The sequence below is a fragment of the Aquarana catesbeiana genome, linkage group LG01 (assembly GCF_042186555.1).
Source record: "Aquarana catesbeiana isolate 2022-GZ linkage group LG01, ASM4218655v1, whole genome shotgun sequence".
Lineage (NCBI taxonomy): Eukaryota > Metazoa > Chordata > Amphibia > Anura > Ranidae > Aquarana > Aquarana catesbeiana.
Window position 1 is genome coordinate 395697847 of NC_133324.1, and position 27586 is coordinate 395725432.

Genomic DNA, 27586 nt, shown 5'->3' on the forward strand with positions numbered 1-27586 from the left:
ACCACGTCATAAATAGAAGGGCCGCCGTGTCCGTCCCATCCTACACCTAGGAATCACCCAATCATAGTACAGGAAGGGGCGGTGCCTACAGCCCAAGGTCTGTGCAGTGTCAGCAGTGGGGTATAGTTAGACCGGACGGCCACAAATGGAAGTATTCTATCTAATTTGCATAGATACCATAGCGGACCCTCCGCAACCATCATAAACATATTGTTAAACCACATAATTCATACAGAAGCTGAAATTTGATATCGGAGTAGTAGAAAATATCAAAAAGTATACGAGTATGTATATTGCATGTTTAATACCCTACCCAGGGGTCCTATTATTCATGCAATATGTGCCCTCAGCGCATTGTATCACTATGCATAATAAAAATACAAAATAAAAAAAAATAAATAAATAAATAAATAAATTAATTAAAAAAAAATAAATAAATAAATAAAAAAAAAAAAAAAAAAAAATAAAAAAATAAATAAATAAATAAAAATAAATAAATAAATAAATAAATAAATAAAAAAAATGCACTGAGGGAACCACAGGACATCATGGTTCCTACTATAAACAGAGTTGATTTAAAATGAGGAAGATTCATATATAAGAAATATATCCAGACATATCTACAGGCCAGTTCCACAATGCTATAATGTTGATGTCCATATGTCCACATATATTAATGGGCACATAGACATCACCCACTACACATGTATACAGAGGTCCTCAAAATGGTTATAAATAAAACCATGTTACTAGCCTAGACTAGTCCCCATATTACCCTACAAGGAGGTAATCAGCACCATTTCTCCTTCTACTCTACATACCGCTTATGGGTTGGCTATAAAACAGTTTAAGTCAATGTCCAGGTTGAGGCCCCTTGGGGCAAGGGACCCCAACCGGTAGATCCAAGCAGTTTCATTTTGTGATATTAATGTAGTTGTATTGCCCCCTCTCCAGTGTTTCCTGACACAATCAATCCCATAGAAGATTAAGCCTGATGGGTCACGTCTATGTACTACATCAAAATGACGTGACAAATGATGCTTCGGGAACCCCTTTTTTATGTTTTTAATATGCTCCCTTATACGTACATATAAGGGGCGGGTGGTTCTGCCCACATATTGTAACTTACATGGGCATTCTATAACATACGTGACGTGCGTACTCTGACAGGTGATAAGTTCCCTGATACGGTATTCTTTATTATCAGATGTAGATTTAAAGGTCTCTCTCTTCCGGGGTTGCTTCTTACTAGTCCTACAGGGTAGGCATTTTTGACATTTGTAAAACCCCTTCATGTTTGGGAATATCTTTATGGACTTAGGAGGCTCAATTACGTTATGGACTAAATAATCTCGCAGTGTAGGGGCTCTTCTGTATATTACCTTAGGTTTATTTGGTAATATGCCTGCTAGGACGCGATCCTGTTTTAAAATGGACCAATACTTTGTCAGAATGTGCTCAAAGTCTTTATACTGGGTATTAAACCCAGTGATAAACGCCATACTAGCTTTATTCTCCTTTTTCTTCATTTTACAGAACAGATCTTTTCGGTCCATTTGTGCTATATTATTTTTAAGTTTCGTTAGTAGATCTAACTTGTATCCTTTTTCTAAAAAGCGCTCAATTAGAACATCTGCTTGCTCTAGGTAATCCTCTGTTTTTACACAATTCCTCCGCAGTCTAATGAGCTGGCCTTTGGGAATATTCCCTTTCCATCGGGGATGATGACAGCTAGTTATTGGGATATACCCATTTCTGTCTGTTGTCTTAAAGTGCGTTCTAGTATGTAGTTCATTCCCATTTTTCATAATCTCATGGTCCAGGTATTCAATCTTGTGATTATTACACTTCCCAGTAAATGTCAAGCCATATTTATTAGTATTCAGACTTCTCAAGAAATCTTCAAACGTATCTGGTGTGCCCTCCCACATTATGATCAGATCATCTATGTACCGACGGTACATTTTTAATTGGGGAATTCGTTTGGCATAGATGTACTCTTCCTCCCACATTGTCATAAGTAAGTTGGCTACACTCGGGGCATACCGTGCGCCCATAGCAACTCCTTTAGTTTGGACATAATATTCATGATTGTACCAAAAATAGTTACAGGTCATGGCCAACTGTAAACCTTCGAGGATAAAGTTAATTTGTTCTTGTTTCATCGACGTGAGCTCATGTAAAGCTTTTTCTACACCCAGTAGGCCATCCTGCTGCACAATACTTGTGTATAAGGAGTTAACGTCTATAGTGGCTAGTAGACAATCTTGGGCTCCGTTTGTTGATTGTAATTCTTCCAAAAGTTGGGCACTGTCCTTTAGGTAGGATTTCCCTTTACAGACCAGAGGTTTGAGAAACTTGTCTAGGTATTCACCTAGCCTAGAGAAGACTGAGTTGATGCCACTAATGATAGGTCTACCTGGTGGCTTAATAAGTCTTTTATGAATTTTTGGTGTATAATAAATGACTGGGGTCTTGGTAGAGTTGGATACCAAGTATTCGGCCTCTTTTTTATTTAGGATACCTAGATCTTTTCCTTTTTTGACATACATTTTCAGTTTCTTCTAGTAAATGCGTTTCGGGTTCTTCTTGAGTTTGCTGTAGGTGTTCTCCACTCGGAGCAAGTTTTCCATCTCCTCTTCATAATCACTTTTATTGAGGATCACCAGTCTACCTCCTTTGTCCGCAGGTCGGATAACTACTTCTTTCCTTTTACCTAGGGACTTTATAGTATTCCAGACATTTCTAGCTCTGTGATTTTTCTGTTTTTCCAATTTCCTCAAATCGTCCTCAACCATTTTTTGGAAAGCTTCCAAACATTGGTTCCCTGAAGTGGGGGGATTAAAAATAGAATTATTTCTTAATGTAGTTTGTACATATGGTGCCTCTACATGTGTATTTACATTTTTTAAATTTTTATTTCCCTCAAAATATTTCCTCAAATTAAGCTTCCTCATAAATTTTTTTAAATCAATATATGTCTCAAATTTATTTAGGGATTTTTCAGGGGCAAATTTTAGGCCTAAGTCTAAGATTTCCATTTCTTCCTCAGTGAATATGACATCACTGAGGTTGAAAATGCCCTTGCCTATTGTTCTCGTCTTCTTTTTCTTCTTCCCTCCTCTGTTACCTCTGCTTGATTTCTTCTTTCTTCGGGTCTCTGAATGTACCCCCTCTCTCTTGCAGGATGCCTGTTCCAATCTTCCCTTGGGTGCCTCGGCTCTATGTTGTACTGGTACGGATCTGATCGCTGTTCCTCCCTCATTCTGTATGGTCGCCCTTGTGGTTCTCTTCTGTCTTCTTGTGCACCTCTCCATCCAGGATTTTTGTAGGCTCCCCGGGCCCTCCACCCTCCTGGTGGTCTGTCTCGGGGGCCTCTCCTGGGAAAATCCTTATAATGTCTTCCATTCCTATATATTTGTGAGTCAGTGTGATCTCTATAGTTGCTTCCATACTCACTATCTCTATTTTCCCTTAAAGGCAAGTATCTATTACGAGTGTCTATATTGTATCTAGGTGTCTGGGGGGTGCTGACCATTTCCTGTTCTTGGTAGTTGACCCTCCTCGTATCCGATCTTGCCTGCTGTCCGTATGGTGTTCCCTGTTGTTGTCTATATGGGTGTCTCATATTCATATCTGTTGGTGGTATGGGTGTATTAATGGGGAGTCCCTCTTGTTCCATATCGAGGGATGTATCGGGGCTGGTATCCAGCATTATATCTTCTTCTAGCTCATCCCCAAGGTCTGGAGTGTTCATTTGCCATTTATATACTTTCATATTTTGATAGTCCAAGACGTCTCTTTTATATTTTTTCTGCTTTTTTGCTTGTATTTCTTTATCATACTTCTTAATGTGGGCAGAACCACCCGCCCCTTATATGTACGTATAAGGGAGCATATTAAAAACATAAAAAAGGGGTTCCCGAAGCATCATTTGTCACGTCATTTTGATGTAGTACATAGACGTGACCCATCAGGCTTAATCTTCTATGGGATTGATTGTGTCAGGAAACACTGGAGAGGGGGCAATACAACTACATTAATATCACAAAATGAAACTGCTTGGATCTACCGGTTGGGGTCCCTTGCCCCAAGGGGCCTCAACCTGGACATTGACTTAAACTGTTTTATAGCCAACCCATAAGCGGTATGTAGAGTAGAAGGAGAAATGGTGCTGATTACCTCCTTGTAGGGTAATATGGGGACTAGTCTAGGCTAGTAACATGGTTTTATTTATAACCATTTTGAGGACCTCTGTATACATGTGTAGTGGGTGATGTCTATGTGCCCATTAATATATGCGGACATATGGACATCAACATTATAGCATTGTGGAACTGGCCTGTAGATATGTCTGGATATATTTCTTATATATGAATCTTCCTCATTTTAAATCAACTCTGTTTATAGTAGGAACCATGATGTCCTGTGGTTCCCTCAGTGCATTTTTTGGGACGGACACGGTGGCCCTTCTATTTATGACGTGGTGCATGGTGTGCTTGGTACCGTCGCTGAGGACGTCTATGACGAAACGCGTACGACGGCGCCACGCACGCTACGTCACTTCCTGGTAGAGGCAGCTGGAACGCAGGTGGAACGCAGCGCGCTGTTGCTGATTCGACCAATTTTTTACTTAGCGTTTTTTGCCGAGTTAGCCGACACACTCTGCACTAGCTACCTATTAACAATAGTGGCACTATGTGCAATCTGTGAGCTACGCATAGGTTATCCAGGATTTTACAATATATATATATATTTTTATATTTTAATTTTAAAAACTGCTATTGTTTGGATCATGGTGTTGTGTCTTCAATAAAACCCAGCGTTTTTACTACACTATGGGAGCCTATATCTCTTCTTTCCCTCTGTGAGGAGCCAACCATAAAGATAACACCTGCAGGAAGGTGGATTACCCCAGACCCTTGGATGAGTTCGGTGGAGCAACCTTGGTGGGCCTAAAGATAAGCGCAGTGCCCCTGTGGGGGCGAGGGGATCTGGTGAGTGGGGACACTTGAGGGGGAGCACGAAGTCACAAGTGGAATTGTCTGAACACATACAGTCACTGAATTTTTTGAACATTCACAGTCACTGTGTTTACGTCAACGATTACGAATGGAAATTCATTTTATCTGATGAACTATTAGCTACACGCAGCAAGATTTGTTGGAATATTTGCACTTACTAATTTGGGATGCTAACCCCGAGGGGGGTTCTACATTTAATTACGGACCATTACTAAGTCCTTATGTACAATTATTTGTTTGTTTATATTATTATTTTTCTGCACATATGTTCAATGTACATATATATTTTTTTTGATTCCTAATTGAGGGTATGGGCCCTATTTTGGTATATACCAGCACTAATATATAGGACGGGTATTTTGGAGCTAGTTATTTAGTATATATTTGGAGATTTGCACATTAAAACATATTTACCAATAGGAGACACTCACTGATTTTAAGATGAGTCATGTTTCTGGCAGGATCACTTTGTTAAGTGAATAACAGCCCGTTTACCAGTGACGTATTCATAGGTCACTAAGTACTAATATTATAAATTAATTTTCCTTTTTTTTTCTCACACCTGGCACCTTTACCCAAACTAGGAAGCGCCACCATCCTTTTTTATTCATACAATATGTGTCCGTTTACACCTGCTGACATCCGATCCTATCTGCTAAAACAGACGGATGGGAGATCCGATCAGATGACAGACGGATGTAAACAGACAGGTGGTCCGTTTACATCAGACCACCCATAGAGGAAAGCGGACTGTGTCCATGTCCGCATAAGCAGATCAGACAGATCCCCCCAAGCTGAGCAGGTGGATCCGCTGGCAGCTTCCGCCCATGTGGAAGAGCACTTGGATATTGTGGATGCTTTCGTTTTATATTTTTAAGGCTTTTTTCCTTTATTTTCACCAGGTGGTGTGGTCAGTAACACACTTCCTGTCTTAGGGTGGCTCCCTATCCATGGAGGAGCAATAGAGACACCCTTGGACAGCAACATTGTCTGCAGAAGGTAGTGGTAAATACCATAAATTAGTAGATTTAGATGTATGTTGTCAACAAAATTAAAGCCTACCTCCAGATAACACTTTTAAACAGTTATAGCGACATTTTTTTGCACACCCCAACATTTTATATTCCTGATAAGTGCCTGTTGAATCATGTGAGAAATACATAGTGATCCTGCCAGTGCCTTTCCTATTGCAAACTGACCATGCTAGGCATAAGAGCACATCCATACCAGCATGGTTAGTTTTCTTTTTTTAATTCTACTTGAGAGCGCAGCCTGTCTGTTCTCCAATGGCCAAGATTTGTGATGACATGCCCCCTTGCACAGCTCTTCATTGGAAAGATCTGCTATATATCACCCCTACAGTCTCCTTCCAACCTCTCTAAGCTCCTTATGCAGCTGAGGTTATGTGATCATTAAAAAAAAGGGATTTATAATAATTTTTTATACAGTATATACACAAACATTTTGCCTTGCCTTGCCTTGCATTTCTTTTTTAAACTGAATGGATTGTTTTAACAGGTAAGGGCTTACACATACTTTAATGGTGCTACCACTGATTTTGATTCCAAATAGGAATTAAATAACATGGCTCATAAATATGAGACTGAAAACAAATGTTTAATACAGTGCCAGTATGGATTCATGAATAGATTATGCAAGGGGCATGCTTTCCCTTGACCCTCAATGTAACAGGACAATCTTCCTAGTGACCATCAATATAAGGGGGTACTTTTTTCATTGACCACCTATGTAAGGAGCATGCTTTCCTTTGGCGCCAAATGTAACAGGACAACATTCTCAATGACCATCAGTGTATGGGTTTTGTTTTCTCTCTATCCAATATATGGGAACAATTTTCAATTATCCTCCAATGTAAGCTGGCATTTTTCTACTATCCACCAATGTAAAGGGACTCTACACTTTTTTACGTTCTGCTTTCCTTTTCTTGACATTGTTCATTATAGATCAATAAGAAGAATAAGTTTGTCATCTAGAGCAGAAAGACGTTACATATGCTAGATAAGCCATATTCTTTATTTAATTATTATATCTATAACTTACTGAATATGCCAATAAATCGTGCTATAGTTATAGAATTGTTGTTTTAGCAGGGATTCCCCAAGACCTGAAAATTATTTCAAGGGCTCTTCAGTGGAAAAAGATGTAAAAAAAAAAAAAGTCTGTGCTAACCATTCCCAACAGCGCTAAACTTGTTAAAGTACTAAAAAGTAGTACTTTAAGGCAAATGTAAAGGGTTAAAAGTACTAAAGGTATGCTAAACTACTGTTGGTAGTGGCACTACATGCAAAGACTTAATGCTGACCACACCAATGACCACTAGCAGCTTGGTTAAAACAGGCTAATGCTTGAATAATTGCATAAACGGTATGTGAACGATCTTACGAAAGGTGGATAGGAAGTCATAGAAGGCCTAAAATGCTTACCTTGCCTGAAGAAAATACTGTTCCATGCTTCCTCCAAAGCTGCTCAAGTACACAAAAACAAAGAATTTAGTTACATGATCTCTGCTAAAGAGGAGTGTCAGATTTTTTACTAGATGAGATTTTGTGATCAAATGTGCGTTTCATTATGTCTTTTTGGTCCTACAAGCCAAAGGCCTGCAACTCTTATTGTACTCACGATGAAATATCTACCTTGGCAATTGAACTATTTTCTGGAATGTCCCACTTGTCAAGTACACATTTGATTTCTGTGCTAAAGACGTGCTTTTGTACACTGCAAATTATGATCAGTTCACTTTGAGCAATGTCTGCAGCAGAAAGAGGCCTTTGGCACTTGTGCTAGCTACAGCAGGTATACATAATGAAAGGTCTGATGTCACCCCAACATCACCTCCATCCCCAATAAGATACATGGATACAAAGGAATCGCCCTGGGATTTTAGATGAAGTGAATATGGTTATGTATCCATGTAGCTACGGCAGGGAGTGTCAGTGAGTCTAGTGTGATAGCAGTGTGTGATATGGACTAACCTTGCAATGAAGTGTACAAGGCTTGTCAACTTAGAGATACGTTCAGTGTTTGCAACTCACATTAAACATCTGGTCAGGTCTGATAGCAAGGGTTTTGACTTCAGCACGAATCTCTGGGTCGTTATCTGGGTCAAGGAGATCATAATCATCAGTTTTTCCTTCTGCATGATCCAGAAGGAATTCTGGACCTGTTAACCACGATCAATCTGTAAAGGCACTTACAGACATTGGCCTAGTGACATGACCTGCAGGGTTAATTTCAGATAGAATATAATGCCATTGCTCAGGATTTGAGGATTTCCTAACTCTTTCTCTCCATTGCCGACATAGAAAGGTTTTGTCTGGTTGTATATGTAGCCCAGCTGTCTGTGTGAAGCTGCCCCTGTAGAATTTGATGTCATCTACTTGAATGTCCAGCTCACAGTATGAAGTCTGCCATTTACACAGCTAGCACAGTCCTACAAAGTTCAAGCCTAGTAATTGTATACTCAGGCTTAGGTGCCAACAGCTGTAATGGCCTCTGTTCATGCATCTGAGAAAACGTGTATATCCTTTCCAGCAAAGGTAATGGAAGTGTAGCAATGTGGTAAATCCCATCGAATTCATGTAGAAGTTGTTCCCAGGACTCCTATTTAGATTGTTTGTCAGTTGGTAGCGTTGAGTCCCAGTCCTTAGTATTCTCTAAAACCTGTCTCAGTAAGGATTTGCCTTGTATGGTGAGATAAGCTATGAACCCCAGTGGATCATACAGGCTGTTACACTAAGAGATCACCACGTTTGGTAAATGATTTGTCTGTAGCGCTAACTTGTAAGCCAAATGAGTGTTAATAAGTTCCATCATAAGCCCAGACTTCTTTGTACAGATGGATTGTCCACTACCAGATTTAAGTCTTTAAATCCTGTGTCATGATCGCAAGGCTGAAATGCTTGCATGACAGCAGCACTGTTTGAGGCAATCTTGTGAATCTGAGGTTAGCTTCAGAAAGCATATCTTGTGTCCTTTGAAGCAAGTTGATAGTTTCTATATCCTTTGATAGGGATTTAAGTCCATTGTCAACATTGACAAAATATTGAGCATCTGCTCCATACTCAACTTCAAGAACAGGCCTCTCTAGGCCGTATGATGCAACAGCAGATGCAGGTCTGTTACCAAAGACATTCACCTTCACACAGTATCATTGTTTAGGTCATTGTTAGCATGCAACAGAAAGGTGAGGAAGTTCCCATGGTCTTCTCATACAATAAACCGATGAAACAGCAGTTAAATGTTAGCTGTACCGGTTAGGATCTCTTTTGAACCCCATAGGTACTCCCACAAGGTTGTTGGTTAAGTTAGGACCAGTAAAAAGAATGCCATGCAGTGATACACCTTGATACTTTGTGCTGGAGTCCAACTCTACACTTATTTGTTTCAGGTTACATGGGTGATACACTCCGAAGAACGGAGCACTTGTCATGCTCTTGTAACAGTGGAGCTGGCTCAACATGATCATTTGAGTATCTTCTTCATAAAGGAAACAATCAAATGTATACTGTACTTGACAAGTGGGACATTAAAAAAACAGTTCAATTGCCAAGGTAGATATTTCATTGTGAGTACAATAAGAGTTGCATAAAAACACATAATGAAACGCACATTTGATCACAAAAACTCATTTAGTAAGAAAATCTGACACTCTGGTTTTTTCTATCATTCTTGATAGAATTTTCCCCTGACATCAACATGGCATTTTTGTCCACACAACTGCCGCTCACTGGATATTGTCTCTTTTTTGGAATATTCCCTGTAAACCCTAGAGATGGTTGTTCGTGAAAATCCCAGTAGATCAGCAGTATTTAAAATACTGAGACCAGGTCGCCTGGCACCATCAACCATGCCATGTTCAAAGTCACTTTAATCCACTTTCTTCCCCATTCTGATGCTTGGTTTGAACTTCAGCAAGCCATTGTCACCACGTATAGATGCCTAAAAGCATTGGGTTTCTGCCATGTGATTGTCTGATTAGCAATTTGTGTTACCAAGCAATTGAACAGGTATACCTAATAAAGTGGCCGGTGAGTGTTTATGCTGTTGCATATCCCTTTATGCTGATGATCACAAAGAATTTTGGTTTAACCAAAGATTTGTTGCTTTGGTATGGCATACCATTCTAGTAGATATTTTAAGGGGGCTTTGAAGAAGTCAATACAACGTAAAGTGTAGGGCGGGGCTTCCTACACATCTGTCCAAAATTTAGAATTTTTTTTTTATGTCCAGCAGCAGCAATCTGCCCCCATTGCAGACTGTAGTGGTTAGCCGGGAAGCCAGTGTGAGTGTTGAGCAGCGGGCTTTTAGCTCACTCCGAGTACTGATTTAAATGAGCTGTTCTTTTATATCTTTGTGAGTGTTATTTCACACGAGTTAATAAAAAGGATATTCAGTTTGTTTTATACAGAGAGCACTAGTCCTTTACTTTTTCTTTTTTATGTGCTTTTACATTTATCCTGAAGCTGATCCCGGGGAAAGGAGAGACAGCAGAGAGTGCATATAACCTTTTAAAGCCGGCCTAATCAAATGAACTAACAGACCTTTTTTAATTGAGAACTATTCTTTGAGGTGAGCATCTCTGTTGCACACATTGGTGGTGGAATTTTCACTCTTTGGTAATTAGAAATAAAAGCACATTGGGAGATTCATCTTTCACAAATGTTATGGACTTATAAATAAATGTGAAGAGGCCAACACCTGTATAACTTGCATTATATATTTTTTATATGGGTTTTTGATTATTGTCAATTTTAGCAATATATTGTTTTATTATGACACATACATTAATTCTTTATGTACCGATTTTGAAATAATAGGTAGTGTGGCACTATTTATAATTATATTTATTAGCAGGCCACTAGCAGTATGTGCTACAGCTTCTTCTTTATACATTTTTTTATATATATTTTTTTACTCAGTTTGCTAAATAGGAGGATATACTGTATATATATTTTGTTGTTGGCTGTTAGCGGTGGGTGCTGCAGCCCTTTTTAGTTTGGATGTTTTATATCCATTATTCATTTATATAAATACTTTTTTCACATTTTGGGTGAGCGCAAAAACACTGATATTTTAATTATAAGCACTAAAATAAACATGATTACCACCCTTGCCGTGGTCATTAAAAAATGCTGCAGTTATAATGTGCAGGTACAAAAAGCCTCTAATATTAGAGCTGGATTCTGTGCTGTTCTGATAGGCAGAACTCAGGTATTGTCAAATCTCTTTAATGCTGTTCTGTAGTTTGCTTGAAAATATTACCTAGTGCAACCTAGAACTTACTTTGTGACCAAATATTTTAAAAGAGCTAAAAGCTCTGTATTTGTAAAGGGTGCAGAGAAACATTGGGATTATTTGTCTTTAGTTGTGATAGGACTTAATGATGAGTCTAGGCACAATATCAAACACTTCTATCTTGCCTGACAAGGATAGATAGTGCCAAGCATCAATACACCCATCAGAATTTAGGCTGTAAAAGTAGCCTAGACCTAAAATATTGGATGTGCTGTCTAAACCAAGCCAGAAAAGGCAGGGCATACAGATATGACCGAGGCTTTATGTACACTGGCAGCTCCTAAACTTGAGTTTAAGAGCTTTTGGCATGTTTGCCAAAGCTCCTAAACGTAACTCCATAACAGCCTATGTGTCCATGTACACAGGCTTTTAGCAGAATTTAGGAGCTGGCGCATTTGCAGTGGGGACGGAAAGTATTCAGACCCCCTTAAATTTTTCACTCTGTTATAGTGCAGTCATTTGCTAAAATCATTTAAGTTCATTTCTTTCCTCATTAATGTACACACAGCACCCCATATTGACAGAAAAACACTGAATTGTTGACATTTTTGCAGATTTATTAAAAAAGAAAAACTGAAATATCACATGGTCCTAACTATTCAGACTCTTTGCTCAATATTTAGTACAAGCACCCTTTTGATCTAATACAGCCATGAGTCTTTTTGGGAAGGATGCAACCTAGATTTGGGGATCCTCTGCCATTCCTCCTTGCAGATCCTCTCCAGTTCTGTCAGGTTGAATGGTAAACGTTGGTGGACAGTCATTTTTAGGTCTCTCCAGAGATTCTTAATTGGGTTTAAGTCAGGGCTCTGGCTGGGCCATTCATGAGCAGTCACGGAGTTGTGAAGCCACTCCTTCGTTATTTTAGTTGTGTGTTTAGGGTCAGTGTCTTGTTGGAAGGTAAACCTTCGGCCCAGTCTGAGGTCCTGAGCACTCTGGAGAAGGTTTTCGTCCAGGATATCCCTGTACTTGGCTGCATTAATCTATCCCTCGATTGCAACCAGTCGTCCTGTCCCTGCAGCTGAAAACCACCCCTACAGCATGATGCTGCCACCACCATGCTTCACTGTTGGGACTGTATTGGACAGGTGATGAGCAGTGCCTGGTTTTCTCCACACATACCGCTTAGAATTAAGGCCAAAAAGTTATATCTTGGTCTCATCAGACCAGAAAATCTTATTTCTCACCATCTTGGAGTTATTCAGGTGTTTTTTTAGCAAACTCCATGCGGGCTTTCAGGTGTCTTGCACTGAGGAGAGGTTTCCGTCGGGCCACTCTGCCATAAGGCCCCGACTGGTGGAGGGCTGCAGTGATGGTTGATACAACTTTCTTCCATCTCCCTACTGCATCTCTGGAGCTCAGCCACAGTGATCTTTGGGTTCTTCTTTACCTCTCTCACCAAGGCTCTTCTCCCCCGATAGCTCAGTTTGGCCGGACGGCCAGTTCTAGGAAGGGTTCTGGTCGTCTCAACCGTCTTCCATTTAAGGATTATGGAGGCCACTGTGCTCTTAGGAACCTTAAGTGCAGCAGAATTTTTTTTTGTAACCTTGGCCAGATCTGTGCCTTGCCACAATTCTGTTTTTGAGCTCTTCAGGCAGTTCCTATGACCTCATGATTCTCATTTGCTCTGACATGCACTATGAGCTGTAAGGTCTTATATAGCCAGGTGTATGGCTTTCCTAATCAAGTCCACTCGGTATAATCGAGCACAGCTGGACTCAACTGAAGGTGTAGAACCATCTCAAGGATGATCAGAAGAAATGGACAGCACCTGAGTTAAATATATGAGTGTCACAGCAAAGGGTCTGAATACTTAGGACCATGTGATATTTCAGTTTTTCTTTTTTAATAAATCTGCAAAAATGTCAACAATTCTGTGTTTTTCTGTCAATATGGGGTGCTGTGTGTACATTAATGAGGAAAGAAATGTACTTAAATGATTTTAGCAAATGGCTGCAATATAACAAAGAGTGAAAAATTTAAGGGGGTCTGAATACTTTATCTCCCCAATGTAGGTGAGATTAAACTTCCCTCTCCTGAATGCAGAAGAGTTGTGTTCAGGACATGGCTGCTTTGACTGCTGGCCGTGGGAAAATGCAAAATACAGCAAAAACGTTTCACATTTTCCCGTAACCGCGGTCAGGGTAGGCTATTGTACAAGTAGCCCAAAGGTCCTAAAATGTTTGCTATACTGTTTATACCAGTCAACTATACTGATGAGTCTTCTAAATCTATAGTTTCATAAAATGGACACTTTAAAACAGTGGTCATCAACCCTATCCTCAGGGCCCACCAACAGGCCAGGTTTGCAAGATAACTGAAATACATCACAGGTGATATCATTTGCTGCTCAGTGATTGCAGTATTCTAGTCTGCATCTCCCCAAGGTAATACATAAAACCTGGCCTATTAGTGGGCCCTGAGGACAGGGTTGATAACCACTGCTTTAAAACACTGTATACTAGTAACAAGAGCATAGCCCTCTCCGTTTCAAAACATGATCTTATAAAAAAACCCTAGTTATACCATGTTTGTTTCATTACAATGAGAACAGCAGGCCCTACTATTCAACTCTGAATAATATACTTGCTCTAGTTCAATAAGTGTAAACATGAATATAACAAGGGGCACATTTTAGGCATTTTTTTTTTAATAGCCAAGTTTTTTAATATTTGGAAGTAAAAAAATACTACTCACCATAAATTTCAATAAAGTGCACACTTATTTAGCCATAAGACCAGCTTTTAAAGCCCTGCTCTGTGTATGCTGTGACCTTTACATTTCTCCTCAAGTAGTTATGAAGGTCATCAAAAATGCATTAACAAATAATATGTAACAATAAGTTTTTTTTATTCACAAAGTTAAGTTAAAGAACATTTGGAAATACTTTTTTCAGAATAAAGACACATAAAACAACAAAAAAGTGCAATAATAATGGCAATAAAGTGATATTTGCATGTATTAAATTCTGTCTACTGCAGTGCATTTTCCTACGCTATCAACAGACCTCTGAAAAAATGTATTTCTTAATGTGGCCATATTTTGTAAAATGCAAAATTATTTTGTAACAAATACGTACATTTTTCATAAACCTATTAAAGTGGCTATTCATCTAATAACTAATCTTGGTAATGAATCCGGATAAGATAAAAAGTATAATTATACCTAAACCTTAAAAGAAGAACTCTAGCCAAAAATGTATTTTTAGTTTTGGAGTGAGAAAGGGTTTTAACATGTTTTAGTTATTTATTTTTGTCATCTGTGTCTCAGTGAAGGAGATCAATCCTCACTATTAATCATGGGGATAAAAGTCACAAAGACCAAACCCAAGTAGAGAAATAGAGGGGATATTCTTTAATGGTAGACTTTGTCAAGGAATTAGATTTCCTCCTACTTTGAGGAGATTTCTACACATTTCCTGTTATCTTGCAGGGAAAACAGCCAGAAGGGAACAAAAATATATTAAAAAACCCTGAAGATGTTATAATCCTTCCACAGTCTCTTCTGAAGGAAATAAAAAAAAGCTTGGGCTGAAACTCTTATGCCAAGCTACAAAATTCTTGTTCCCCTTGTGTCGCAAGACATTTAAGCCACTTAATACGACACAGTAAACATATTGGCTGTAGAATTTAAAATTTTAGGCTGGAGAGTCAAGAAATCTAAGATGCAAGTATATTATATTATTTAGGTGACCTTTTTACCTAAAACTGAATTATCAGGTTTAAAGGGTGTGTTTTTATAAATCTGAAAAATTGCATATCAAATACATTCTTCTGCCCTGAAGTAAAAAAAAAAAAAAAGTTGACAGTTTTGCCATCTGATGACATCAACTATAAAGATGGTCACTCAGTCGCTATAGCTACTCTTCGGCGTCTTCGGTGGAAAGCTTTTAAGTTCCATTTTGTGGGTTCAAGCATGCATGGTCCATTGTAGACAAATAATACAGTCATCTTGTCAGCATAAGTAAGATTCTGGAGAAGCTGTGTGAAAAAAATGTAATATTGTGAACATTCTTAAAGACATTTTTATTGAATATTCTTATTATAACCGAAAATTTTCAACATACATTCCAATATTTCTCTTGTGCACTGAAATGTGTGAGGGTCATCTCACTACTCTACAGGCAGCGCAATGGAACAAGAACCTTTCTCCCTTATGCCATCCTGACAATGCAAATGAACATCCTTCCAATGAGTTATTAGTGCCAGGAGGGAGTTTATACCTCTTTGAAATTTAAGCTACAACCATAAAAATGTTCAGAAGTAGTAGAGCCGAGACAAGGTTATCCATTACTCAGGGTGAAGATGCCAAACTGTCCCAGTCCCCCTTTTTTCTGTAAAATGTTTGCTCTTTCGATTTATTGGATAAATGCTTCCTTTATTTTATTAGATACAAGATAACAGGCATGATCTGACCCTCAACATATTTCTCCATCTGATATTTACATAAAAATGAACATGTGACTTCCCCAAACAAAAAAGCTTATGCCTATGAAGCATTTAGAAGATGAGCGGTAAGGAGACTCCAAATTATCCACTGGGAAAACAATAGTGATCACGCTTAAATATACAACACACAATGTTGTTTTCTCCCCCTGAGATTGGTCATCTGGAGGTTTCAAGTGCTTACAGGTAAAGCCCATAGACATGGGGATCAGCACCCAGTCCAGTAAGATCACTATCTTGCTACAATCAGAACAGCAGAGATTGGGGAACCCTAGACTGGGCAGCCCTCCTCCCAACTCTGTACTGGTAGTAGCACTGTGCCCACCAATGCTACTCATTCAGCTCAATGCTTTCTTCATCCTCACCTTGTTTGCGTGGCTGGAAGCCTCTGACACAGGAGGAGAGTGCAATGCTGCCTGATGATGTGCCCCCTGCCCCAGCTTACACTCTGTGCATCCACTCCCACTTATCACAGCTACATGGCTTTTGATCTCCTCGCATACCTATTCATTTTGTATCTTATGACATTTTTTCTCCTTTCCCTTTCGTTTGCAGTTTAAAAGTGAGCACCTTGGAGAGTCAGCGGTGCCACCCTTGCGTCTGGCAGGCGATAATACAGTGCCAAGTGCAAGTTTTATCACAATCCTAAAATGTTCTACTGAGGAGAAAAATACAATAATCAGTGTCTTGCCCCAGCCCCAATATGAAGAACCACGCTGTTACTATAACCCTTGGGCCCACAACAAAAGAATAGGAACTGTTCCGTGTGGTGCTTGATCACATGATTATTATGATTAGCCAATTATGTAGATAACTTTGATGCAGGTAAAGTTTGTTGCTGTTGTGAAATGTCCCCGTTTTCAATCACACTGTGTGCTCTGGAGCCAAGCTGCAGAATCCACCCCCTATTTCTGGAGAGATCTGAATGGTTCTAATTATTTTGATTACCAATACTAGCCAATAATGTAGATCACAGCAAAAATGTGTCACAGTACTTTATCTTCTCACTCACTACCACAGAAGATATATGTGATTTTTTTCACTGGCACTGATTCTCATTCTCATCCATATTTAGGGTGCAACATGAAATATTGTCCCAGAACTATGGAACGCACAAACAGAAATGGCAGATAGGGATTGGGGCGTTTTTCCTTTTTATCATGCACAGAACTACACGTATTACAATCTACGACTTTCTCAATACCCCCAGTGTGTCAACTTGTATAAATGTAGTGCTTTGATAAAAAGTGTGGTTAATCCTTACCAGGTTTCAGCAACAGAACCTGAGGCACAAGAATAGCCTAACCCCTTGAAATCTAGAAATATATACACTTACATTCTGATTATACACCAGTAGTAGTCTTTGAAGACTCAGTTAGTAGGCCAGTTGGGCCAAACACCAGGAGCACCTTTTTTAATGGTCGCTGGGTGCAATTAGTCTCCATTTCTCATTGGCTTTGTCATGGCTCTGCTAGGTGGAGTGTCGCACATACGCTCCGCTCTTTCCCACAGTACAGTAAATGCTCAATGAAGCATCTGATGCTCCTGCTGGCAGAGAGCCACCTGGAACTTTGATTATCAATCCGTTCCTTCTGAGCCATCGGCAGCAGACACTGTCTGCTTCTGAGCTGCTCACATCCTTTACTGGTGAGAGTTTAGCTGCAGAGTGGTACACATTGCATCAATAAGCCTAGAGGATCAGCTTATTGTTGTTTCCAACATTGGGTCATATAAAAATTTTCACTTTGCATCTGCTTCTTCAACTTTCTCTATGGAGACTGGAAGCACCCTAATATGTTGTTTGCCTCCCCCTAAGTGATTGCTGACTTTGTATGCGTTTCTGAATTTTGTTCAGAAGTGGTCTGTTCCCATTGTGAATCCAGGTGTGTTTTCACCTTAACAAGTTGACTACCATACCGGTGGAGGACGCACCTGCCTTTAAAGACCCAAATAAGTGGTTTGGAGGACGTTTCCAGAACTCTGTTCTCATTGAAGGATCCCAACTTGCATCCAATTCCTGCCGTCCCCTTACATTTTCTTACTTCCAATCTTTCTGGGTCTCCACACAGACAGGCAGATCCCCAACAGGCCTTCTTAGGTCTTCTGGATCAAGGTATCATTGCGCTAGTCCATGCACCCAAAAGGTTTCAGGGTTTGATTAAAATTCAACCAAGGGCTTTTATGCAGCAAAGAATAGATCCAATACAAAAAATTGACGAGAATGTTATTGTTACAAAGATTAAAACCAACATATTGCTTAAAATATGAGCTCTGGTACAAATGTATCCCCAATAGTGCAAAAAAAAGTGGTAATAACCCTGAATGAGGCAGGCATTAAGTATATTGTAGGAAAACAGGTGTATAAGCGCTGTAACCTTCCCACATAAAAGTTCCGCCCGGTGCTCAGACCTTGAGGCTGCTGACAGCTCCAACATACCAGAGTAAGGAAAGGGATGGTCGGCACTCAGGATGACATCCAAAATAGTATTTCTTTATTAAGTACATGTACAAAGCTGTAAAACAGCCTACGCGTTTCGGATGTTAGTCCTTAGTCATGGCTAAGGACTAACGTCTGAAACGCGTAGGCTGTTTTACAGCTTTGTACATGTACTTAATAAGGAAATACTATTTTGGATGTCATTCTGAGTGCCAACCATCCCTTTCCTTATTAATTATATTGTACAAGGAATTTCCAAATGGTGATCCTGCCAGAAGAAACCCAAATATGTTTCAATTGCAATAATCACAATCTTCATCAGGGATTAAGGTCTAAATGTAAAGACACATGATGTTAATGTTACAACAACTGAACCATTTTATGGAGAGTACAAACATGCTTATTGTAGCCTTGCATTAAATGTGGTTGAAATGAAACTCTGTCTACCTTGGCTTTAATTGTAAATACTCTGATAAGACATCCAGTACACTGAGGTATTTTGCACAGCTTGTTAGCGATATCTTTCAATGTACGTATTTCAAAGTGCTCCTACTTTACAGCTTTATTTAGGGTTCTTAGTGCTTTCTCTACTATGATTTACTTCTGATTCAACCGATATTGCAGGTTCTTCAGCTGAGACAATTACACCTTGCTTAAAGCGGTTGTAAACCTCTGACATTAATGAACGTATATCCTTCTATAGTGTCTGCGTGTCTCAATCCAGAGCAAGAAGTGTAATTTCTGTCTGCTCCCTCATTCCTCCGTCATCAGCATGAGTCATGTATGACAGCTCTCCCTGACACCACAGATAAAAAAGTGATAGGGGAGGGTGCTGCAGCACACAGCTTGTGATTGACAACCTCAGCTGTCACTGTGAAGGGGGGGGGGGGGGTGTCCCTTCCCTCAGCTCTCAGAGCTCCCCTCACTGAGGTCTGCAGAGTGTAACTTCAGATCCCTGCCCCCTTTCTGAAATCTCAGACAAGCTATTGAAATTCTGCACTTTGAACTGCTGTAGAAAGTGAGCGACGCGGATAAACAGGTACAACTCATGTAGAAGTATTTATTTAATATCTGAGTATCACCTGAGGCAAGTCACTTCAATGGGCAAAGGTAAGGGTTTACAATCAATTTAATACATTCTTAATCTCTTTTAGTGAAACTGAGCACACAGCCAAAGCTGTTAGGATACTTTTAATGATTTGTTTTATATTCCTAAGGAAAGTCTACATTAGTGAAAAACAAATGTTAAAACCATTAAAACTATCATATCTATTGGCAGATGACTGTGCATTTTGATAATCCATTCGTTTTAGGTTCAGACAAGCTCTGAGCGCCAGTTGTGAGTTAGTCATGGTTAGCAATTTAAAAACTCAGCTTTTTTGATTGCCTTTGTAGGTACCATCAAGAAGCATACCCTTTTTATGTCCAACTGCTCTCCATCATATCCATAATGCCTGTGACTGTTAACTGCAACTGAATCTGAAAACTGTTTCTATTGTAATACAGTCATAAGGTATTACATTCACTTGTGTCCAGTTTGAACAGGATTTGTTTTGCATTTTCTGCAGGTTCTGTGATAATGTGATCAGGGAGATCATTCTTGATTGCATTTACAAAAGGAAGATTGCAGTAGTCCCAATTTCAGCAACAAGTGACCCAAATCAACATCAGATTCAGCATCAATATACTGAAAACCTTTTTTACGCAACACAATTTAGCATAGCAATTGCTCTTTTTTTGCCTTTGGGACACATCTGACCTTTTTTCGCACAGTTCTGCAGTGTGTGATATCTTATATGCACCTTCTGTGATTCCATTATGAGTTTCCATTGTGCCTCAGCAGTTACTGGATTCTTGTAATTGGGTTCCTCTGAGAGCTGATTAGATGGAAGGGACACATTCCACTTCACACAGCAGACAGGAACAGTGCTGAGGCTGTCAAATCAGCTAAAACACCCTCCCATGTCACCTTTTTTCCTCTTGGTGTCAGGAAAATTTGTCATAAGTGACTTGCAGAGGAATGAAGCAGCAGACAGAAATGACACTTAGTGCTCCGGATTGAGACAAGTAGACACTATAGAGGGATATGCTTTGTTCATATTTCATGTCTCAGGTTTACAACCACTTTAAAGCAGAACAATACTCACCTCAGCTCCAGCGATGCAGTGTCCTCGAGCTCCTCGGTCTCAATCGAGCATGTCTCTTCTGCATTAAAAATCCTGCCTGCAAATGCCAAAATGAGAGGCATTCACAGATCTAGTAGAGTGTACCCTAACAGGAAGGAGTAGAACTCAATCCTTGAGACCACAAGCTTGAATAATAGTTTGTCTCAGTCACCTAGAGATGGTGGAACAAGAAGCAGGTGCACCTGTCAGGAAGACAAAAAAGAAACCAGAAAGCAGTCATTGAGGATATAGACTCTCACAGGCTGAAACACATCCAGGCAATAAAAGGAAATGTTTAATGTAGAAAAATGTAAAATAATGCATTTGGGTAGCAAAAATATGAATGCAATCTATACACTGGGGGGAGAAGCCCTGGGGGAATCTAGGATGGAAAAGGACCTGGGGGTCCTAGTAGATAGACCTGCCAATGGCAGGCAATGCCAAGCTGCTGCTAACAAAGCAAACAGAATATTGGCATGCAAGGGGATCAAATCCAGAGATAAAACGATAATTCTCCCGCTCTACAAGATTCTGGTCCGGCCGCACCTAGAGTATGCTGTCCAGTTCTGGTCACCAGTCCTCAGGAAGGATGTACTGGAATTGGAGCGAGTACAAAGAAGGGCAACAAAGCTAATAAAGGGTCTGGAGGATCTTAGTTATGAAAAAGGCTGCGAGCACTAAACTTATTCTCTCTGGAGAAGAGACGCCTGAGAGGGGATACGATTTCAATTTAAAAATACCAAACTGGTGGCCCCACAATAGGGATAAAACTTTTTCGCAAAAGGGAGTTTAACAAAACACGTGGCCACTCATTACAATTAGAAGAAAAGAGGTTTAATCTTACACTGCATACAGGGTTCTTTACAGTACAGGGGGTCCCCTAGTTACAAACATCCAACTTACAAACGACTCCTACTTACAAACGGAGGGAGACAACAGGAAGTGAGAGGAAATCTACCCCTAGGAAGGGAAATTCATTCCTGTAAGAGCTATTATGGGGAAAAGGTACCTCCACTGATGCTTTATCACCAAGGCCTGTTTCCACAACAACCCAAAATTTTCAAAATCCAATTGTCATTGGGACAGAAAGTGAGGTGAAATCTTCTGAACAGGGGCACACACAGCAAAACAAATGTTACAGGGGTGTTAACCCTTCCCTATGCTATCCTAAAAGCTTAAAAATAGTTTGTTTGGCTGGAGCTACACTTAAAAAATGTACCTGTTCCGACTTACAAACAGATCCAACTTAAGAACAAACCTACAGTCCCTAACTTGTTTGTAACCCGGGGACCCCCTGTATGTGAAATTCCCTTCCACAGGCTGTGGTCTCAACGGGGCGCATCGATGGTTTCAAAAAACGATTAGATAAGCACCTGAACAACCACAACATACAGGGATATACAATGTAGAACTGACATATAATCACACACATAGGTGGACTTGATGGACTTGTGTCTTTTTTCAACCTCACCTACTAGGGTTGTCCCGATACCACCTTTTTTAAGACCGAGTACAAGTACTGATACTTTTTTCAAGTACTCGCCGATACCGATTACTGATACTTTTTTTTAATGTCATGTGACAGTTTTCAAAGCACAATACAGATTAGGTGGCACTGATATGCAACATTGATAGGTGGCACTGATTAAGCAACACTGATGAGCACTGATAAATGGCAGGCACTGACAGATGGCACTGATAACTGGCACTGAGAGGTGGCTGGCACTGATAGGTGGCACTTATGGGCATTGGGCATTGATAGGTGGCATTTATGGGCACTGATAGGCAGGCACTGAAATGCCATGAGGAAAGGCTACCTGCAACGCCCATCTTGGTACTCCTTGCACTCGGCCGCATAAAAAAAGCAGCGGTCATCTTGTTACACCCAGCCCGAACTATATGGGCTGGGTGTAACAAGATGTCCGCTGCTGGCTTACTGCTGCCGAATGCAGGGTGTACCAAGATGGGCGTCAGGATATCCAACCGTTGACGTCAACACGGAGCGCCACTTCCGTTGTTCCGCCCGCTGACTTCCGGTTGCGCCGGGTCGCCTAATCTCTCCCAGGTATCGGATCTGGCATCGGGAGCATTTTTTGCCAGTTACCACTACTCGCGCAAATGCTCGGTATCTGTATCGGGACAACCCTATCACTTACTATGTAACTCCCCCCCTTCGATGTTTCTCTGGGTTCGCCCGTGCGATCGGCGAGCCGGAAAAAGAATCCGCCGTCGGACGATGATCATGGAGATTTCCGGAGACCAAATGGTCCCCAGTCATCTCTATGACCTTCGGAGGCCCAGGCGCAACGTTATGACGTCACACCCTGCCGGCGGAAGTAAATAAAGCCGAGAACTGGGCTTGAAAGAGATTGTTAATTTTTTTTTTTTTTTATCTTCATATTTCCAACCTGGAGGAGAGATCTGGGGTCTTATAGACCCCAGATCTCTCCATAAAGAGGACTTGTCACACACCATTTCTATTACAAGGGAGGTTTACATTCCTTGTAATAGGAATAAAAGTGATAAAAAAAAAAAAAAATTAAAGAGAAAGTGTAAAAATAAAAAAATTAAAGTAGAATAAACAATAAAAGAAAAAATTATTTAAAGCGCCCCCGTCCCCGTGTGTTCGAGCACAGAAGCGAACGTACACGTAAGTCATCTGCATAGGTAAAGGGCATTCTAATCACATGTGAGGTATCTCCCTGTGCATTAGAGCACGAGCAACAATTGTAGCCCAAGACCTCCTCTGTAACTCTAAACTGGTAACCTGTAAAAAAAAATTTAAGCGTCACCTATGGTGAGTTTTAAGTAACAAAGTTTGGCACCATTCCACAAGTGTGCGCAATTTTAAAGCGTGACATGTTAAGTATCTATTTACTCGGCGTAACATCATCTTTCACATTATACAAAAAAATTGGGCTAACTTTACTGTTTTGTTATTTTTTAATTCATGAAACTTTTTTTTACCCCCCCCCCCCCCAAAAAAAAAGCATTTGAAAATTTGTTGCGCAAATACCGTGTGACATAAAAAGTTGTAACAACCGCCTTTTTATTTCCTAGGGTCTCTGCTAAAAAAAAAATATATATGTTTTGGGGGTTCTGAGTAATTTTCTAGCAATAAAATTACGATTTTTACATGTAGGAGAGGAGTAGGAGAAGAGTGCCAGAGTAGGCCCAGTATGGAAGTGGTTAAACCCCACTAGCAGAAACCCTTTAGCCAGAGATTTTTAGGCCTCATGCACACGGGACACTTTGCTAACTCTCCTAGACTCCTGACAGCAGAATTTTGCAGAAAAAACGCTTGCAATGAGTTTAGGCGCATCAAGAGCTTGGCCATTATTTTATTTCATTGGGCAGAATAAAAATGTATTCTGGCCATTGAAATTAACGCTTAGGTGTGTTTAGAGGTGTTTAGGTGCATCAAGCATTTTTCCTGCCAAAACTCTGCTGCTCCTGGGCGCAGCACTGGCTGTGGGATTTATTTTTTCCTGCCTCTAAACTCTTTCTAAACGCCTACGTGTGCATGGACAATAGGCTAACATGCAGGGGCATTTAGAGGCAGTTGTAAAAAAAAAAAAAAAACGCCAAACGCCCCTAGGAGCAAAAGAAAAATGTCCAGTGTGCATGAAGCCTTAATGAAGCCATATTCTAAAATAGTCATTAAAACATAAACATTCCAGGTCTACACAGCCTGTTTGTTTATGAGCTCTGTTGTAAAGGCTAAATAGCTATCATAAACAGCACTTCCTAGAATCTGGAAAGCAGAGATTCCTAATACTGCCAATCATAAATAGTTCAAATGAATAAACATCTGTCAGACTGGGGTTAGTGACCTATACTAACATACAGATGAGTTTTCCTGAGCTAGGTTCATACAATTTCAATAATCCCTTCTACAGCAGAAATCATAAAAAGTGATAACACTGATGCACAAGAAGATGACAATCAGATATCAAACATGCCTATGCTACAATGTTTAGCAGGTGAATGAGGCACTAAGGAAAATAGGCATACACAATCCATAGCATATTTGGTGTCTGAAAAATCTGATTTTTCATTTAATTTCACAGTAAGTTGATAGTTGGATTGTAAAGCCATCTGACACTATTGATCTACTTAGAAAAGTGAAATACCAGCACTTCTACCTCCCAACTAGCTCTCTTAACCACTTCAATACCAGGCACTTAGAGCCCTTTCACACTGAAGTGCCTGGGCGTCGGTGGTAAAGCGCTGCTATTTTCAGCGGCGGCATTCGGCCACTAGCGGGGCGGTTTTAACCCCCGCTAGTGGCCGAAAAAGGGTTAAAAATGCCGCTGTGGCGATGTGCCGGCGGTTTGGCGGTGCTGCCCATTGATTTCAATGGGCAAGGGCGTTTTGGAAGCAGTGTATTCAACGCTCCTACAGCGCTGCAAAGAAGCTGTTTGCACGACTTTTTGTGACGCCCTGCCAGCGCAGAGCCCCAGTGTGAAAGCACTCGGGCTTTTACATTGGGATTGCATCTGAGGTTTTTTTCAGGTGCTTTACAGGTGCTATTTTTAGCTCTAAAGTGCCTGAAAAATGCCTCCAGTGTGAAAGGGGTCTTATACTCCCTTCCTGCCCAAGCCAATTTTCAGCTTTCAGCGCTGTCACATTTTGAATGACAATTGCACGGTCATGCTACACTGTACCCAAGCTAATTTTTGATCATATTGTTCACACAAATAGAGCTTTCTTTTGATGGTATTTAATCACCACTGGGTTTTTTTAAGCTGAATGAAAAAAAGAAGTTTTTTCTTTGTTTCTGTTAAACTACTGCAAATAAATAATTGTTCTTCATAAATTTAGGCCAAAATGTATTCTACTATATTTCTTTGGTGAAAATAACCCAAATCAGTGTATACATTTTTTAGTCTGTAGGAAAGTTATAGCGTCCACAAACTATTATATATATCTGAAAATTGATCAATCCTGATATACTGATGGCCTATCTCATTTCTTGAGGCCTAAAAATGCCAGGACAATTACCCTCCAAAGGACCCCTTTTTGGAGGGTAGACAGTCCAAGGTATTTAGTAAGAGGCGTGGCAGGTTTTTTGAAGTTGTACTTTATTGTCATAATTTTTTAGAAAAATGTTCACAATTTTTATTTTATTTTTACATACTGTCAGCAATACAGTATCATCATATAACTGGTATGGCGGTGATAAGGGACACTGACTGGTGACCATACGAAAAAAAAAAAAAACGTAATAACTTTTTTCATTTTCTGAATTTTTTTATGACATTTTCTTTTTTTAAACACGGTGACCAGAGCAATATATTGTTACCATAGCAACATTGTTCTACTCTAGGGAAGTGATCAGGTTTTTTTTTTTTTTTTTTTTTTTTTTTAACATTATGATTGCTTATAGCAGTGAATTACATTGCTATAAGAAAGCATTTTACTTAATGAAACTGAATCATTCAGTTTGGTTTTTTGTGATTAGCTGTGATTGGTCAAAGCTAATCACATGGTACAGATGGGCTGTAATTGACCCTGTCTGTACCATGTGATCACATTAACCAAACACAGCTAGCAACACAATTGTACACAATGGATGGCATGAAAGGAAGCCATCCGTTGTTTACAACTGTCATGTGACCTGCTGTGATTATTTACAGCGATCACATGGTACCGGCAGCGAGCTGGTATGCTGATCAGTCAGTCATCGGCTGTGTCTGGCCCCACAATCAGCGCTTTCTGAGAGGACGTCATACGACGTCCACTCGAAACGGTATAGCCACCACCTGCCCATCATTCTGCTATAGGCTACGTTGGAAGGTGTTAGTTGGATGAGGGTTGGTTCAGTAGCACCCTCTAGAAAAGAATTTATAAACCAGGTTTTGTGGAACCTTAGGGTTCTTTCAAAGGTTGCTAAGGGTTCCTTGAGCAATTTCTGTAACAATTGACTCCAATGATCTTTTTAGCTACCTGCAAGGGGGCATTCCTCCCACTGACCAACAATATAAGAAGCAATCTTCCTACTGACAACTAGTGTAATGTTTATATACTGTGAGCTGTTGATAGCATTTCTTAGCTGGGGTTCCCTAAATCCTTAAAGTTATTTCAAGGGTTCCCCCTTATTCGAAAGCTTGAGAAAGGCTGCTCTAGAGGGTCTACAAAAAAAATTGCAGCAGATGGCAACTGACAGCTCTCAATTTTCCATCAAATGAAATCACAAAATGCGGAGACATTTCTGAGGGCCAGTGACTGTCAGATTTAAACTTGCGCTGTAATGACTTGGACTCTGCCACAACCAAACATCAGGGAAACCTTGTTCTACTTCTTACTTGTTATCCTGTTTATTTTACTGTTGCTATTTTCAGTTTTGTAATATCTTTTTTGTAAATATTTTTTCATGAACCACTTAGAATTTAAAAATTGTTAGACTGATTTTCTGAAAAATAAGTTAAAGCGGAAGTTTAGGTACAAAATCTTTCATTTAAACATATTTCTCAAAAGGGCTCAAAGGATATAAATGAGTACCAAAAGCCTTTGAAAACCTAGATGATACCTTTGTAAAAGTAGCAGTGACAACTGGAACTATGATGTGGAAGGAGCCCGACAGACCCACAGAAATTAATATATATTTTTTTGAAAGCATTGTTACTTTACAGAATTTCTTCACACCTGCCTAAAACGTTTGCACAGTACTGTATTTTATCTGCGCATAAGGCGCAAAATGGTTCTGAACAATGGGTACTGTCCCTGACACCGATTTTCAATTCTATGTCTGAGGTGGAGATAAGAGCTTCATATCAGGATCCTACTATATGCTGTTGCTCATCATTTTTTTTTAGGGATTTTCCTTCAAGGGCTGAGGCTAGACGGGAGCATGATGTGGGGGCATTTGAGGGGGAACAACAACATGAGGAGGCACTACAAGGTGTTCAAATGTGCTCACTTAAAGTTACGCAACGATTATCACAATTGTACATCCTTCTCATGGCTCACTTAACCCAGCTAGACTCTTCAAAATGGGGTGAGAGAGGACTCTATCTGTACTAGATGTTCAAGGGACCACGGTGACCTCATCCACTTACTGTGGAGATGCCCCAAACTGCACATCTATTGGGGGCAAGTCCTGGATACCCTATTTAGGGTATTTCAGATCACTATTAAACAGGATCCTAAACCCTGTTTTTGGGAGTCTTGGATGATCTGCTGGTGGAGGATGTCACC

The 27586-nt window shown here is 40.0% G+C and overlaps 1 protein-coding gene across 1 annotated transcript in view; it reads right to left on the reverse strand.

Moving 5' to 3' along the window:
* Positions 1–14170: 14170 nt before the first annotated feature.
* Positions 14171–27586, reverse strand: part of SMC5 (structural maintenance of chromosomes 5) — a 122325-nt gene continuing 108909 nt past the window's right edge. The window contains exon 24 of the mRNA XM_073634579.1: positions 14171–15319. Coding sequence (XP_073490680.1) covers positions 15182–15319 — 138 coding nt within the window. The 3' untranslated portion in view covers positions 14171–15181. The remainder of the gene's footprint in view (positions 15320–27586) is intronic.